Source organism: Salmo salar, chromosome ssa10 (genome assembly GCF_905237065.1).
Source record: "Salmo salar chromosome ssa10, Ssal_v3.1, whole genome shotgun sequence".
Classification (NCBI taxonomy): Eukaryota; Metazoa; Chordata; class Actinopteri; order Salmoniformes; family Salmonidae; genus Salmo; species Salmo salar.
In genome coordinates this window covers 34363653-34380103 of record NC_059451.1, presented here as the reverse complement: position 1 = coordinate 34380103, position 16451 = coordinate 34363653, and the positions used below count along the sequence as shown (strand labels likewise).

Below are 16451 nucleotides of genomic sequence, written 5' to 3'. Positions count from 1 at the left end.
TACCGTACTTTGAAGCATGTCAAACGCTGTTTAAAATCAATTTCTATGCGATTTTTCTCGTAAAAAAGCGATAATATTCCGACCGGGAAACCCTGTTTTCGTTCAAAGACAAGTCTCGTGCACGCGCCCCCAGTCTCATTGTTCTCAGATCGACCACTATCCAAATGCGCTACTGTTTTTCAGCCATGGCCTGCAAAGTCATCATTCAACGTTCTGGCACCTTCTGAGAGCCTATGGGAGCGTTAGAAAATGTCACGTTACAGCAGAGATCCCCTGTTTTGGATAGAGATGATCAAGAAGGCCAAGAAATAGTCAGAGAGGGCGCTTCCTGATTGGAATCTTCTCAGGTTTTGGCCTGCCAAATGAGTTCTGTTATACTCACAGACACCATTCAAACAGTTTTAGAAACTTTGGAGTGTTTTCTATCCAAAGCTAATAATTATATGCATATTCTAGCTTCTGGGCAGGAGTAATAATCAGATTAAATCGGGTACGTTTTTTATCCGGCCGTGAAAATACTGCCCCCTATCCATAACAAGTTAATCGAATTAGCCTAAATTAGCTGCTTATTGCATTAGCCTACGTTAGCTCAACCGTCCCGCAGGGGACCCACCAATCCTGAACAAGTTTCTTAGGGCTATCCCCCTTTTTTCTAAATTTCCGCCTGAATGACATGCCCAAAGTAAACTGCAGGTTGCTCAGGCCCTGAAGCCAGGATATGCATATAATTGGTACCATTGGAAAGAAAACATTTTTAAGTTTGTAGAACTGTTAACCTCTTGAAGGTCGCCTAGGATAGGGGGCGCCACAGCGCATTTTGAAAAAAAATTGTGTGCCCATTTTAAACGGCCTACTACTCAAACTCAGAAGCTAGGATATGCATATAATTAATACTTGTGGATAGAAAACACCCTAAAGTTTCTAAAACTGTTTGAATAGTGTCTGTGAGTATAACAGAACTCATATGGCAGTCAAAACCCCGAGACAGATCGAAACAGGAAGTGGAATTCTGAATTGCGAACTCAACTTCATCACGTTGCCTATTAATCACACCGTGAGCTATGGTTCATTGAGCACTTCCTATTGCTTCCACTAGACGTCCCCAGTCTTTACAAAGTGGTTTGAGTCTCCTACTGTTAAAACTGAATGAATGAGACGCTGTGGAACGTGGTCACACGGAGAGGGCCATCACCATTATGACGCCGACGCCCCTGGTTACCCTCCCCTTTCGAAACGTTTTGAAACACAATGCAATCGTCTCCCTCGAATCTTATTGGCTCTCTTGTTGAAAAACGCCCTGAAGATTTATGTTATATAACGTTTGACATGTTTGAACGAACCTAAATGGGAAAAAAATGCATTTTCTCGAAATGGCTGTCCTTTGGCCGACGGAGCATTTGGATCAGCCTTCAGACGCGCTAACAAGAATAAGCTCTTGGAACATAAAGGAGTAATTTTTTCGAACGAAAATACATTTGTTGTGGACCTGGGATTCCAGGAAGTGCTTTCTGATGAAGACAACCAAAGGTAAGGGATTATTGACAATAGTATACAAGACTAGATGTGATATGCGATTGTTCCAAGATGGCGCTGACCTGTAACATTAGGCTATTTTTCAGAGTATCGCATCCCCTTTCATCGCAAAGTATGATTACCCAGTAAAGTTAATTTTAAATCTGCCATTACAGGTGCTTTCAAGAGATATTCATCTATAAATCTTAGAATGACAATATTACATTTTAAAAATGTTTTCGAATAGTAATTTAGTAAATTGTAGCTCTGTTTCATCGGATGCATTTGAGGGAAAATAGTTAGTCAACGTTACGCACCGATGTAAAATGCTGTTTTTATATATAAATATGAACTTTATCGAACAAAAGAATGCATGTATTGTGTAACATGATGTCCTAGGTGTGTCATCTGATGAAGATTGTCAAAGGTTAGTGCTGCATTTAGCTGTTTTTTGGTTATTTGTGATGCATGTGGTTGGTCGGAAAATGGCTATGTGGCTACTTTTACGATATACTCCTCTAACATAATCTAATGTTTTGCTTTTGCTGTAAAGCCTTTTTGAAATCGGACAACGTGGTTCGATTCAGGAGAGGTGTATCTATAAAAAGGACAAAAAAAGAGAATTTTTTTATTTTTTATTTTTTTTATTACATTTTGTTATGCAAATGGCGATATGATTTTTCGCTGGATGACCGTCCCGCATATGGGACGGAGGCCGCACAGGGGTTAAAATAATGTAGGAGAATATAAAACAATAGATATGGTAGGAGAAAACCCAAAGAAAAACCAACCAGAATTTGTTTTTTGAGAGAGACCACCCTCTTAGAATGGCAAGTATAAGGTCATACTGAAAATTAGCTCCCTGAATGCAATTCCTATGGCTTCCACAGGGTGTTATCAGTCTATGTTCAAGGTTTCAGGCTTGTAACTTCAAAAACAAATAAGAAATATTAGTTTTAGTACAGGGACACAGTCTTGGAAATTCATGTTCGGGCGCGCTATGAAGACAGGACACACCTGCTAAAATCGGTTTCCTATTGAACATACTTCTTTCCGTAAGAAATATTATAGTTTGATTACATTTTAAGGTATCTGAGGAGTAAATAGAAACGTATTTTGATTTTTGTATTCCTTTCTCTGCATGTTGAACGAGTGGATTACTCAAATCGATGGCGCCAACTAAACAGACGTTTTGGGATATAAAGAAGTATTTTATCTAACAAAACGACACTACATGTTATAGCTGGGACCCTTTGGATGACAAATCAGAGGAATATTTTCAAAAAGTAAGTGAATATTTAATCGCTATTTGTGAATTTATGAAACCTATGCCAGTGGAAAAATATTTTGATGTGGGGCGCAGTCCTCAAACAATCGCATGTCATGTTTTCGCTGTATTAGCGACTGTAAATCGGACAGTGCAGTTAAATTAACAAGCATTTAAGCTTTCAACCGATTTAAGACACTTATATGTACCTAAATGTTTAATATCTTCCAGTTTCACCGGAAGTTGTCCCGCTAGCGGGACGCCTAGCCCCAGCAACCTTTATCTTTTGTAACCATACCAAACATAGCATACCATACTTTTTCCCTCAGAACAGCCTCAATTCGTCGATTCATGGACTCTGCAAGGTGTTGAAAGCATTCCACAGGGATGCTGGCCGACAGTTATGGCTGGATGTCCTTTGGGTGGTGGACCATTGTTGATACACATGGGAAACTGTTGAGCATGAAAAACCCAGCAGCATTGCAGTTCTTGACACAAACCGGTGCTCCTGGCACCTAGTACCACACCCCATTCATAGGCACTTAAATGTTTTGTCTTGCCCATTCACCATCTGAATGGCACGCATACATCATTTATATGTCAATTGTCTGAAGGCTTAAAAATAATTCTTTAACCTGTCTCCTCCCCTTCATCTAAACTGATTCAAGTGGATTTAACAAGTGACATCAATAAGGGATCATAACTTTCACCTTGATTCACCTGGTCAGTCTATGTCATGGAAAGAGCAGGTGTTATGAAAGTTTTGTATATTTATTGTATAAAGATCTGTGCATTTCAGCAATTTCACTTTTGCATGTCGAAAGACGAATGACCACGGCTGCACATGCTACCACTATTTTTTATTTTATTTAATTGTATTTATTTTTATTTCACCTTTAATTAACCAGGTAGGCCAGTTGAGAACAAGTTCTCATTTACAACCGAGACCTGGCCAAGATCAGCAAGGCAGTGCGACAAAAACAACAACACAGGGTTACATATAAACAAACGTACAGTCAATAACACAATAGAAAAGAAAAATAGAAAAATCTATGTACAGTGTGTGCAAATGTAGAAGAGTAGGGAGGTAGGCAATAAATAGGCCATAGAGGCGAAATAATGACAATTTAGCATTAATACTGGAGTGATAGATGTGCAGATGATGATGTGCAAGTAGAGATACTGGGGTGAAAAAGAGCAAGAGGGTAAGTAATAATATGGGGATGAGGTAGTTGGGTGTGCTATTTACAGATTGGCTATGTACAGGTACAGTGATCTGTAAGCTGCTCTGACAGCTGATGCTTAAACTTAGAGAGGGAGATATAAGACTCCAGCTTCAGAGATTTTTGCAATTCGTTCCAGTCATTGACAGCAGAGAACTGGAAGGAAAGGAGGCCAAAGGAAGTGTTGGCTTTGGGGATGACCAGTGCAATATACCTGCTGGAGCACGTGCTACGGGTGGGTGTTGCTATGGTAACCAGTGAGCTGAGATACGGCGGGGCTTTACCTAGCAAAGACTCATAGATGACCTGGAGCCAGTGGGTTTGGCGACGGATATGTTGTGAGGGTCAGCCAACAAGAGCATACAGGTCGCAATGGTGGGTAGTATATGGGGCTTCGGTGACAAAACGGATGGCACTGGGATAGACTACATCCAGTTTGCTGAGTAGAGTGTTGGAGGCTATTTTGTAGATCACATCGCCGAAGTCAAGGATTGGTAGGATTGTCAGTTTTACAAGGGTATGTTTGGCAGCATGAGCATTTGTTGTGAAATAGGAAGCCGATTCTAGATTTCATTTTGGATTGGAGATGCTTAATGTGAGTCTGGAAGGAGAGTTTACAGTCTAACCAGACACCTAGGTATTTGTAGTTGTCCACATATTCTAGGTCAGAACCGTCCAGAGTGGTGATGCTAGTCGGACGGGAGGGTGCGGGGAGCAATCGGTTGAAGAGCATGCACTTAGTTTTACTAGCATTTAAAAGCAGTTGGAGGCCACAGAAGGGGTGTTGTACGGCGTTGAAGCTCGTTTGGAGGTTTGTTAGCACAGTGTCCAAATAAGGGCCAGATGTATACAGAGTGGTGTCATCTGCGTAGAGGTGGATCAGAGAATCACCAGCAGCAAGAGCGACATCATTGATATATACAGAGAAAATTGTCAGCCCAAGAATTGAACCCTGTGGCACCCCCATAGAGACTGCCAGAGGTCCGGACAACAGGCCCTCTGATTTGGCACACTGAACTCTATCTGAGAAGTAGTTGGTGAAACAGGCGAGGCAGTCATTTGAGAAGCCAAGGCTATTGAGTCTCCCAGTGAGAATGTGGTGATTGACAGAGTCGAAAGCCTTCGCCAGGTCAATGAAGACGGCTGCACAGTACTGTTATTTTATAGATGGCGGTTATGATATCGTTTAGGACCTTGAACGTGGCTTAGGTGCACCCATGACCAGCTCGGAAACCAGATTTCATAGTGGAGAAGGTACGGTGGGATTCGAAATGGTCGATGATCTGTTTATTAACTTGGCTTTCAAAGATTTTTGAAAGGCAGGGCAGGATGGACATAGGTCTATAACAGTTTGGGTCTAGAGTGTCTCTTTCAAAAAGGCTTTACGGTGAAAGCATAGCATTAGATTATGTTAGGACATCACCTTGACAAGAAAAACCACACAGCCATTTTCCAAGCAAGGACAGGCGTCACAAAAAACAGAAATACAGCTAAAATGAATCACTAACCTTTGATGATCTTCATCAGATGGCACTCATATGACTTCATGTTACACAATACATGTACGTTTTGCTCAATAAAGCTCATATTTATATCCAAAAACCCCATTTTACATTGGCGTGTAATGTTCAGAAATGTTTTGCCTCCCAAAACTTCCGGTGAATGAGCACATCAATTTACAGAAATACTCATCATAAATGTTGATAAAATATTAAACTGTTTTTCAAAGAATTATAAATACACCTCTCCTTAATGCAACCGCTGTGTCAGATTTCACAGCGAAAGCACACTTTGCAATAATCTGAGTACAGTGTTCAGACACAAAACCAAACCTGCCATTTTGTGGAGTCAATTTAACTCAGAAATAATATAATAAATATTCACTTACCTTTGATGATCTTCATCAGAATGCACTCTCAGGAATCCCAGGTCCACAATAAATGTTTGTTTTGTTCGATAAAGTCCATCATTTATGTCCAAATACCTCCTTTTTGTTCGCGCGTTCAGTCCACTACTCCAAATGCAGGAAGCGCGCAAAAATGTCACGACGAAAAATCCCCAAAAGTTCGATTTACGTTCGTAGAAATATGTCAAATGATGTATAGCATCAATCTTTAGGATGTTTTTAACATAAATCTTCAGTAATATTCCAACCGGACAATTCCAATGTCTTCAGAAAAGAAAAGGAACACAGCTCACACTCACATGAGCACGCACCTCTGAGCTCATGTCATTTCCTCACTCATCTGACTCCAGGCCCTCTTGTTCGCTCCATATTCACAGTAGAAGCATGACACAACGTTCTAAAGACTGTTGACATCTAGTGGAAGCCTTAGGAAGTGCAAAATGAACCCTAAGTCACTGTGTAGGCAATAGGCAATCACTTGAAAAAACTACAACCCTCAGATTTCCCACTTCCTGGTTGGGTTTTTCTCAAGTTTTTGCCTGCCATATGAGTTCTGTTATACTCACAGACATTATTCAAACAGTTTTAGAAACTTCGGAATGTTTTCTATCCAAATCTACTAATAATATGCATATCCTACCTTCTGAGCCTGAGTAGCAAGCCTCTCATCCGGACGTCAAAATAGTTAAGATGGAGAGGAACGCACTTTTGAAGAGCAACCAGGCATTCTCTACTGATGGGAGGAGGTCAATATCCTTCCAGGATACCCGGGCCAGGTCGATTAGAAAGGCCTGCTTGCAGAAGTGTTTGAGGGAGCGTTTCACAGTGATGAGGGGTGGTCGTTTGACCGTGGACCCATTACGCTCGCAGGCAATGAGGCAGTGATCGCTGAGATCCTAGTTGAAGACAGCAGAGGTGTATTTAGAGGGCAAGTTGGTCAGGATGATATCTAAGAGGGTGCCCATGCTCACGGATTTAGGGTTGTACCTGGTAGGTTCCTTGATAATTTGTGTGAGATTGAGGGCATCTAGCTTAGATTATAGGAACGGCCGGGGTGTTAAGCACGTCCCAGTTTAGGTCATGACAGACGTGATACAGTCTGGATTGAATCAGGGACTGTAGTGATGCCTCTTGCACTGAGATGCAGTGCTTTAGACCACTGCACCACTAGGGAGCCATGATTAATATGACCAATATATATTGTCCTGTTAATAGCCCATCCTAGAAACATGGTTTGCAGAATTCACAGCCTGCTACGCTTTTTCCCCATTCCACATGTTATAGGTTCCAATTGATGACGTTTTTTTAATCAATTAGTATATTTGAGTTTAACCACAATATTTGTTGCATTATTTGTTATGTCTTTTCGGATGGATTAAACTGAAATTGCTGTCACGTTGGTACGAAGAGATTGGGGAGACAGGCGCAGGAATGCGTAATAGTTTTTTTTATTGAGCCCAAATTACGGCGTGCTGTGTAAAGGCACGGGGACGAAGGCCAAACAAACAAGTAACAAGAACACAGGGTTGAAACCCAAACAAAAGAGCGAGGAGTACCTCGAATAAATAACACACGCGCACAATGATTAACACACGGGACGAGACCCGTAATTATCTGCGCAATCCACAAGGGCACGAAAGCCCAAAACACACAGCACAGGTACTCACACGCATCAACGGACAATGTAACAATAATGGACAGCCCAATGGAAACCAAAGAGCACACTTATACAAGTGCTAATCAGTGGGAACAGCGGACAGGTGTGTGTAATGAAAGTTCCGGACTGATCCAAGACAATTGCAACCAACTTTCTATGGCTTGTTTAAAAAATAACAATATTTTGGAGATTATTTCGTTTTCAGATATTCTAAAGTGAGCGAGAAAAAGGCCATTCTTGAACATTGGGTGAGACATTGTTACTAATTTGTAAATAAAGCCAGTTTGTTATTTAGAATGATTTATTTCTGTTTTTAGAGCGAGAGAAACCAAAAGCCTACCATCACCTCATGGGTCTCCCGATCATGGCTGGCATGGGTATTGAACTGGCGTCTGTAGCAAAGCAGTTTGCGCTGTCTTAGACCGCTGCACCACACGGACACTGGACAATGTCTGTCATCGGGAGTAGGCTACAGGACTACAGTAACAGCAAAATAATCCAAACATTTCCACACCCTAATTGTAGTCTAAGTTTCTCATAGAATAAAACCTTAGTGTAACAACAGTTTTAGTAAGTGATACTGATGAGTAGTAACAAAAACATGAGCGTATTTTTCCAGGTGTGTGCGTGCAGGACAGAGGAATAGCAATTCTTACACTTTTGTTCTAAATTCAATCACCTTCTTCATTGTCATTATTCAGTTCATTGAAATTAAATGTTGAAGTCGGGCACAATTATCAGTTTCTATTTGGTTTATGTCAACCATTCATTGTCAGTTAGAGACACAGTAGTGCCTTGGGACTCAAAAGCATAATCAGTGCTCTAACTCCCCCTTTCGCTGGTCTGGAGCAATGAAGTAGTGACACAGGGTACCATACAAAACCAAAAATTACCTCTAAATCCCGCAGCATAATCACAAAACTTTTAGTTGAGCAACTACTGTAGTAAAAGTAATTCTGTCTCCCTCCATTTAGTATGATGGGCGGGCCGCTGCTGTATCATACTAATTTGAGTGTCCTGGATGTACATTTACTTTGATACGTCTAGTCTATGAGACCAGGCTGGACGGACAGACTGAAAGACAGACATGCACACACAAAGGAGAGTCGTCTTTATAAGCATAACGTTTGATTAGTTGGTTTCTTTATTAATGTACCTTCCTTAGTACCCCTGTTTGGCATGTTAAGGAGTAGAAAAGTATCTCATCTAAGGGCACTGAATCCAATTTCTCCTGCTAGGGGCAATAGGGCTTGAACCCTGCCAATGCTGCTTGCAGCAATATTTCCATATTCAATTCTGAGCTATAAAGTATGAAGGAGGTGGAGGGTGATATATTTATGACAACACCAACACTTGGACTTCACCCCCGTATTTTTCATCTTAATGTTCCCTGTCTGGGTAGCTCTCTCTTCAAACCTCAGGGGGAACAACAACAATGGGAGCAGCCAGGTGACTTTACAGTCAATCTCACTTTGGGCTTATCTCCACCCCCATATCACTGCAGATTAAACAGGCTGAATTAGACTGAGCTCAGCCCAGCCGTGGAGAGACATCCCTGTGGAACAACAAAGAGATGATGGGGTTCTGTTGGGACTGGAGCAGGGAGTGTGGGCCTCACGGCAGAGGCTGGGTGGGCCCCACAGTGCTGCTCTGTATCTACGGCTTCTGCTCAATGATGAGGCCCTCTGAGCCTTTCCTCACGGACTACCTCACCGGGCCATACAAGAATCTCACCACCAAACAGGTATGACACATTAACCGTTTATTCATTTAACCTTGATTTAGCTAGAGAATTCATATCACAAATTATATTTTATAATAACGGCAAATGCTTTTATGTTAATTTATTGTTGTATGACATATCCTGCCATTTTCCTTATCTTTCCACAGGTTACAAGGCAAGTGCTCCCAATATGTGTGTATTCCAACCTCTTCTTACTCATCCCAGTCTTCTTGGTGACAGATATCCTGAGGTACAAGCCTGTCATCGTCCTCCAGGCACTCAACTACATCTTGGCATTTCTGCTGTTCATCTTCAGCTCTGGTGTGGTGTTGACTCAGTGCGCCCTCTTCATTTACAGTATGGGCACCGCGGCAGATGTGGCTTACTATTCCTATATCTACAGTGTTGTCCACCCCCAGTATTACCAGAGAGTGACAAGCTATGCCAGAGGGGCTGTGCTACTGGGCTACGCAGCGGGAGCCATGTTGGGTCAACTCTTGGTGTCCCTGGGAGGGGTTTCCATCTACTGGCTCAATGTCATTACCCTGGGATCCCTCTGTGTGGCGCTGTTGGCTGCCCTCCTCCTACCCATGCCCCAGAGAAGCCTGGTCCTGGGGGGGACTCAGAATGATAACGGCCCATTCGAGGAGGTTGTGTCCAGTTCACGTGGATCCTGGGTTGTGTGGTGGCTGAGGAAGGGGATAAGGACCGGGAGGGGGGAAATGAGAGCTCTGAAGAGGTTGGTGGTGGATTGTAAAGAGTGTTACTCCTCTATGGCCGTGCTGTTCTTCTGTGTGTGGTCAGCCATGGGGAAGTGCGGCTACCACCAGATCACAGGCTACGTGCAGCTACTCTGGGCATCCAAACAGCCCCAATACAACTTCACAGAATACAACGGAGGGGTGGAGGCTGTCGCCACACTCTCAGGTAACATAACGATTCACTATAACACACTCGTCACATGACTCTTGGTAACACGCTGGAGTTAACCTGTTGGGGATAGGGGGCAGTATTTGCACGGCCGGATAAAAAACTTACCCGATTTAATCTGGTTACTACTCCTGCCCAGTAACTAGAATATGCATATAATTATTGGCTTTGGATAGAAAACACCCTAAAGTTTCTAAAACTGTTTGAATGGTGTCTGTGAGTATAACAGAACTCATATGGCAGGCAAAAACCTGAGAAGATTCCTTACAGGAAGTGGCCTGTCTGACCATTCCTTGAGCTTCTTGACTCTGTTTATTGAAGACTGAGGATCTTTGCTGTAACGTGACACTTCCTACGGCTCCCATAGGCTCTCAGAAGGCGGGAAAAACCTGAATGATGTAATTTCAGCCCCAGGCTTAAACACATTAGCGCTTTTGGCAAGTGCTCTATCAGAGGACAATGGGCTTAGGCGCGTGCACGAGTCGACCCCATGTTTTTATTTTCTATCGTCTCTGAACCTAAACACAGATTCCCGGTCGGAATATTATCGCTTTTTTACGAGAAAAATGGCATAAAAATAGATTTTAAACAGCGGTTGACATGCTTCGAAGTACGGTAATGGAATATTTAGAATTTTTTTGTCACGAAATGCGTCGTGCGCATAACCCTTATTTACCCTTTCGGATAATGTCTTGAACGCACAAACAAAACGCCGCTATTTGTTATTGAAGTAGAAGTCCTGGGAGTGCATTCTGACGAAGAACACCAAAGGTAATAACGATAAACGTTCACAAAAAACATAACAATTATTTTAAGAATTATAGATACAGAACTCCTCTATGCACTCGATATGTCCGATTTTAAAATAGCTTTTCGGTGAAAGCACATTTTGCAATATTCTCAGTAGATAGCCCGGCATCACAGGGCTAGCTATTTAGACACCCAGCAAGTTTAGCACTCACCAAAGTCAGATTTACTATAAGAAAAATGTTATTACCTTTGGTGTTCTTCGTCAGAATGCACTCCCAGGACTTCTACTTCAATAACAAATGTTGGTTTGGTCCCAGAAAATCCATTGTTATATCCAAATAGCGGCGTTTTGTTCGTGCGTTCAAGACACTATCCGAAAGGGTAAATAAGGGTGACGAGCATGGCGCATTTCGTGACAAAAAAATTCTAAATATTCCATTACCGTACTTCGAAGCATGTCAACCGCTATTTAAAATCAATTTTTATGCCATTTTTCTCGTAAAAAAGCGATAATATTCCGACCGGGAATCTGCGTTTAGGTAAACAGACGAAAGAAAATAAAGCATGGGGTCAACTCGGGCACGCGCCTAAACCCATAGTACTCTGATCGGCCACTTGCCAAACGCGATAATGTGTTTCAGCCAGAGGCTGCCTCGATATCATTCCGCTTTTTCCCGGGCTCTGAGAGCCTTTGGGAGCCGTAGGAAGTGTCACGTTATAGCAAAGATCCTCAGTCTTCAATAAAAAGAGCCAAGATGAACAACAACTTGTCAGACAGGCCACTTCCTGCATGGAATCTTCTCAGGTTTTGGCCTGCCATATGAGTTCTGTTATACTCACAGACACCATTCAAACCGTTTTAGAAACTTTAGGGTGTTTTCTATCCAAAGCCAATAATTATATGCATATTCTAATTACTGGGCAGGAGTAGTAACCAGATTAAATCGGGTACGTTTTTTATCCGGCCGTGTCAATACTGCCCCCTAGCTCTAACAGGTTAAACCACATATTATCTCCACTTTCACTCTCCTAACAAATGTTGTTTAACATTGAACTTCAAGAGGACTGTGTATCATCAACTATTACACTTTATACCCCTTTTAAGGAGATCCAGGACTACACATACACTATCGTTCAAAAGTTTGGGGTCACTCAGAAATGTCCTTGTTTTTTAAAGAAAAGCAAATGTTTTGTCTATTAAAATAACAAAATTAATCTGAAATACAGCATAGACAGTGTTAATGTTGTAAACGACTATTGTAGCTGGAAACGGCAGATTTTTTATGGAATATCTACATATTCCATTATCAGCAACCATCACTCCTGTGTTCCAATGGTACGTTGTGTTAGCTAATCCACATTTATCATTTTAAAAGTCTAATTGATCATTAGAAAACCATATTGCAATTATGTTAGCACAGCTGAAAACTGTTGTTCTGATTAAAGAAGCAATAAAACTGGCCGTCTTTAGACTAGTTGAGTATCTGGAGCATCAGATACTGGCCAGAAACAAATAACTTTCCTCTGAAACTCGTTAGTCTCTTCTTGTTCTGAGAAATGAAGGCTATCCCATGCGAGAAATTGCCAAGAAACTGAAGATCTCGTACAACGCAGTGTGCTACTCCCTTCACTGAACAGCGCAAACGGGCTCTAACCAGAATAGAAAGAGGAGTGGGTGGCCTCGGTGCACATCTGATCAAGAGGACGAGCACATTAGAGCGTCTAGTTCAAGAAACAGACGCCTTATAAGTCCTCAACTGGCAGCTTCAATAAATAGTACCCGCAAAGCACCAGTCTCAACGTCAACAGTGAAGAGGCGACTCCGGGATTCTGGCCTTTTAGGCAGAATTTACCCAATGCACACCATTAATTACACTGGCTAATTACCTGTACTGTCTATTGTCTCCAGATGGCTCAGACCAGCTGGAACTCGTCACAGACCGGCTTTCCTTTAGCTTTTTAGCTCTGAAACGTTCCCATATATCCCTGGAAACCACAGGCAATTACTGTGTTTAAATTACATCCTGCTTCATGTCTCCACTTTATACATTCTTCCGGTTGACATTTTTATCACAGTTTCTATGTGTTTGACTAAGTAAATTCACATTTGCCAATGTTTGATGCCCAGTGCAGTCAAAAATGAGATTTTCCTGTGTTTTTTTTAATATTTCCACACTATGGGGTTGGAATAATACTGTTAAATTGTGAAAATGGTGATAATGCCCTTTTAGTGTAAAAGCTGTTTGAAAAGACTGCCTGAAATTTTGGTGGGATGGAGTTTTGGCCTTCCATGGTGACATCACCATGCAGTAAATTAGTTAATACTCCAAAAAGAAAGAGAGTTCCAAACTTCTCCGTCAATAACAGCTATATGACAATGAACTTGGCAATAGGAATGTTATTGGAAACAGATTGGTGAAAAGCATGAACCACGTTTGTTTTGCATGAACATGTAATATATTCCTGCTATCAAAAACCCTTATCCTCTTCACATATGAGTTCTACAAACGTTGGAGTTATAACCACCAGTGTTATCAGCATAAACTCATCCACTCCAAACAGCACACAGTTCATAGAAAGGTCAAACCCTTTGACCTTTCTATGAACTGTGTGCTGTTTGGAGTGGATGAGTTTATGCTGATAAAACTGGTGGTTATAACTCCAATGTCCTCTCCATCCATCTTGTCTCTAAAACCTCCTGCCAGGATCAAAGGAATGCTCTGTAATACAAATTACCAGGAATGTGTCCCTGCTTATTCCTTTCAATGTATGTAATTATCTGACTCTCATGGAGGGATTAAAGACAACGCTAAGCTATTAGCAGGTCTATCTCATAACCCTCTTCAGATGGAAGGCCTCTCCTTCTCCTCCCCCTCTTTATCCTCCTCTCCTTTTCCTCTCTTCCTCCCCTCCTCCTCTCCTTCTTCAGAATAAGATTAATTCCTTCAGGTGAAACTGTACTCTCCTCAGGCCCAGAAACTGATTAAATACATCTCTAATACAGAGAGCGGTCAGCAGTGCTTATAAACCAGTTATTATTGATCTGCCAAGGCGGGATGGGCCAATGAATATAGGCGTTATGTAGGATTACAACAAGCCCAAACTAGCTATAGTAGCCTATATCGCGTTAGCATCACAGTGGTCATGTCTCTTTCATTGTTACAATTCTGACTTAGAGTTTATGTATGGACTACTCTATAGCCCAAAAGAAACATGATCAGTGGTGTATTTGGTTAAGGACTTTTTTACTGCATTCACCTCAGTTCTACCAGATTAGTGAGATTGTATCTACCTGTGTTCCAGGGGCGGCAGCCTCCATAGCTGTGGGCCATGTGGCTCTGGACTGGTCAGTGTGGGGGGAGCTGGTCCTGGGTGTGTTTACTGCTCTGACTGCTGGAGTTCTTTACCTGATGGACCTGACCAACAGCATCTGGATCTGCTACGGCTGCTACGGACTCTTCAAAACCATCTACATGGCGCTCATCACCATCTGCACGTAAGAGATATTTCAACCATAGGAAATATCAAGTTTAGGGACTGGGCAGTCAAGCAATCAATCAATCATTATTTTACTGTACAAAGTAGAATCCTGACAGAGGTGACTCTATGTCTAATGATTCCCTTTGTGTGTCTCTGTCAGGTTCCAGATAGCCCAAGGCTTGAGCAGGGAGCGCTATGCCCTGGTGTTTGGTGTAAACAGCTTTGTGGGCATGGCCCTGCAGAGTCTTCTCACAGCCATTGTAGTCAACACCAAGAGCCTGCAACTCACAATCACCTCACAGGTACAGCAAAGAGAATTACACTGACTACCACACACACATATACTCACCTCACTGAAATGGAATAATCTTACAAGCAATTACTGACAGTTACAGTTTGCAAGAAAATACCAAAACATCAGAAAAAGTGGTAGGTATTGTGTAACTACTTGTACTTTTTAGCTTATAACATAGTAATAACAGCAACATGTTGTTAGTTACACTGGTAGTTACTGTGTTATAATAATTTTGTAATGTAGCCTAATAAGAGTGTTCCTCTCATTTCCTTCCCCCATGCAGTTCTTGGTCTATGCCAGTTACTTTGCTGCCATGGTCGTGTTGTTCCTTATCAGAGGAGTGTATACTCTTCTCCAGAGCCGATTGATGGAGCTCATCCCAGCTGAGGGCCTATCAGAGAGAAGAACATGACCTGCCAAAAGTCTCACCTCTGGCATGACACTCAAACAAAGGGAAAAAACATACAGCACTGCCACCACACCTAGCCAAAATGGAGAACAAACCGATGCAAAGGATACACAACCACCTGTATTACAATTATTTATGTCCAAGGAGTGCAATATCTGTATTTAGCCACAAGACAGCACTGTAACCTTATGAACATGGCCAATATTGTTTCAAGTTTCCAGCTGACTCTTTACGAGCCTGAGTGCAAGTCTGTTTCTGCCATAGAGATTCTATTCAATTACTAGAGGGACTATGTCATAAACCATTAATGTTCCAGAATGAAGTGAAAAGGTCAGCCATATTGTTCAGGGAAAAATCCAAACCAGTCTAATTACAATTAATGTCAGTAGAAGCATAATCCTGAGTTTACTTATGCAGGAAAATAAAAGTAAGGCATGTGATTTATCAGAAATTGTGTAATAGAATTATTATAAACATAAAATATTGTCATATAATTATAAATACAGTTTTTACATGTATTTCTTGGAATGCTGCGAGTGCTATTATATGATACAATATCAGAACTTGTTGCATTTACAACTTGTCTAAGTCCAATCATCAACTGATTTCAGCCAGTGTTTGGCTGTAGATGGACTGCATTGTTTGAATTGAATGTTGGCATATTGGCAGTTAATTAAAAAAATGTAATAACTCCTCTGAAACTGTATGGCTAGCTAGCTAACAAAGATACAGTGCAGATAAATTCTTCAAATTATTTTTTTACAGAATATCTTATACCAGCACTGGCACTGACCTTTATACCATCATAAGAAGGTTCATGTCCATTCTAGTATTCTAATTCTTAATTATATGGTTTCTGCAATCTTGCCAACTCCTACTGGAATTGTAATTTAATGTCAAGTTAAATTACAATGACAATGGGGTAGGCACAAGTAAAATCTCATCTGGGACCAGGCTATCTTTTTATAACATCACTGGAAAATAGTATTTTGAATATATCTACAGTACCCTTGAAATGTATGTGCCAAACCATATTTGCCATTAAATTCGTCCACAATCATGTTGATTAAGGTAACCACATGTTCCAGATTTTCTAGGACAGTAACGCATTCTGGCCCTTTGTCCCTACTCCCGCAACCAAATAATCATGTTCAGCATTTTATCAACAATTTCAAACACCACAAATTTTGAAAAAAAAGGTAGATTTGTCCCCGTATTTCTGTCAGACATTCCAACCTGTCTCTTGTGGTCACGCTGAGCTTATGAATCTATATATAGAAATACATTACCATTAAAAAG

General features: G+C 41.4%; 1 protein-coding gene across 1 annotated transcript; it reads left to right on the top strand.

The window, feature by feature from the left end:
- The first annotated feature begins 9107 nt into the window (after positions 1-9107).
- On the top strand, positions 9108-16212 carry LOC106560358 (thiamine transporter 2-like). Its single transcript, XM_014123198.2, has 5 exons — positions 9108-9309; positions 9456-10215; positions 14272-14464; positions 14609-14750; positions 15027-16212. Exons 1-5 carry the CDS (start codon positions 9139-9141, stop codon positions 15153-15155), a joined length of 1395 nt encoding a protein of 464 aa, XP_013978673.1. The 5' UTR covers positions 9108-9138; the 3' UTR covers positions 15156-16212.
- Positions 16213-16451: the final 239 nt, after the last annotated feature.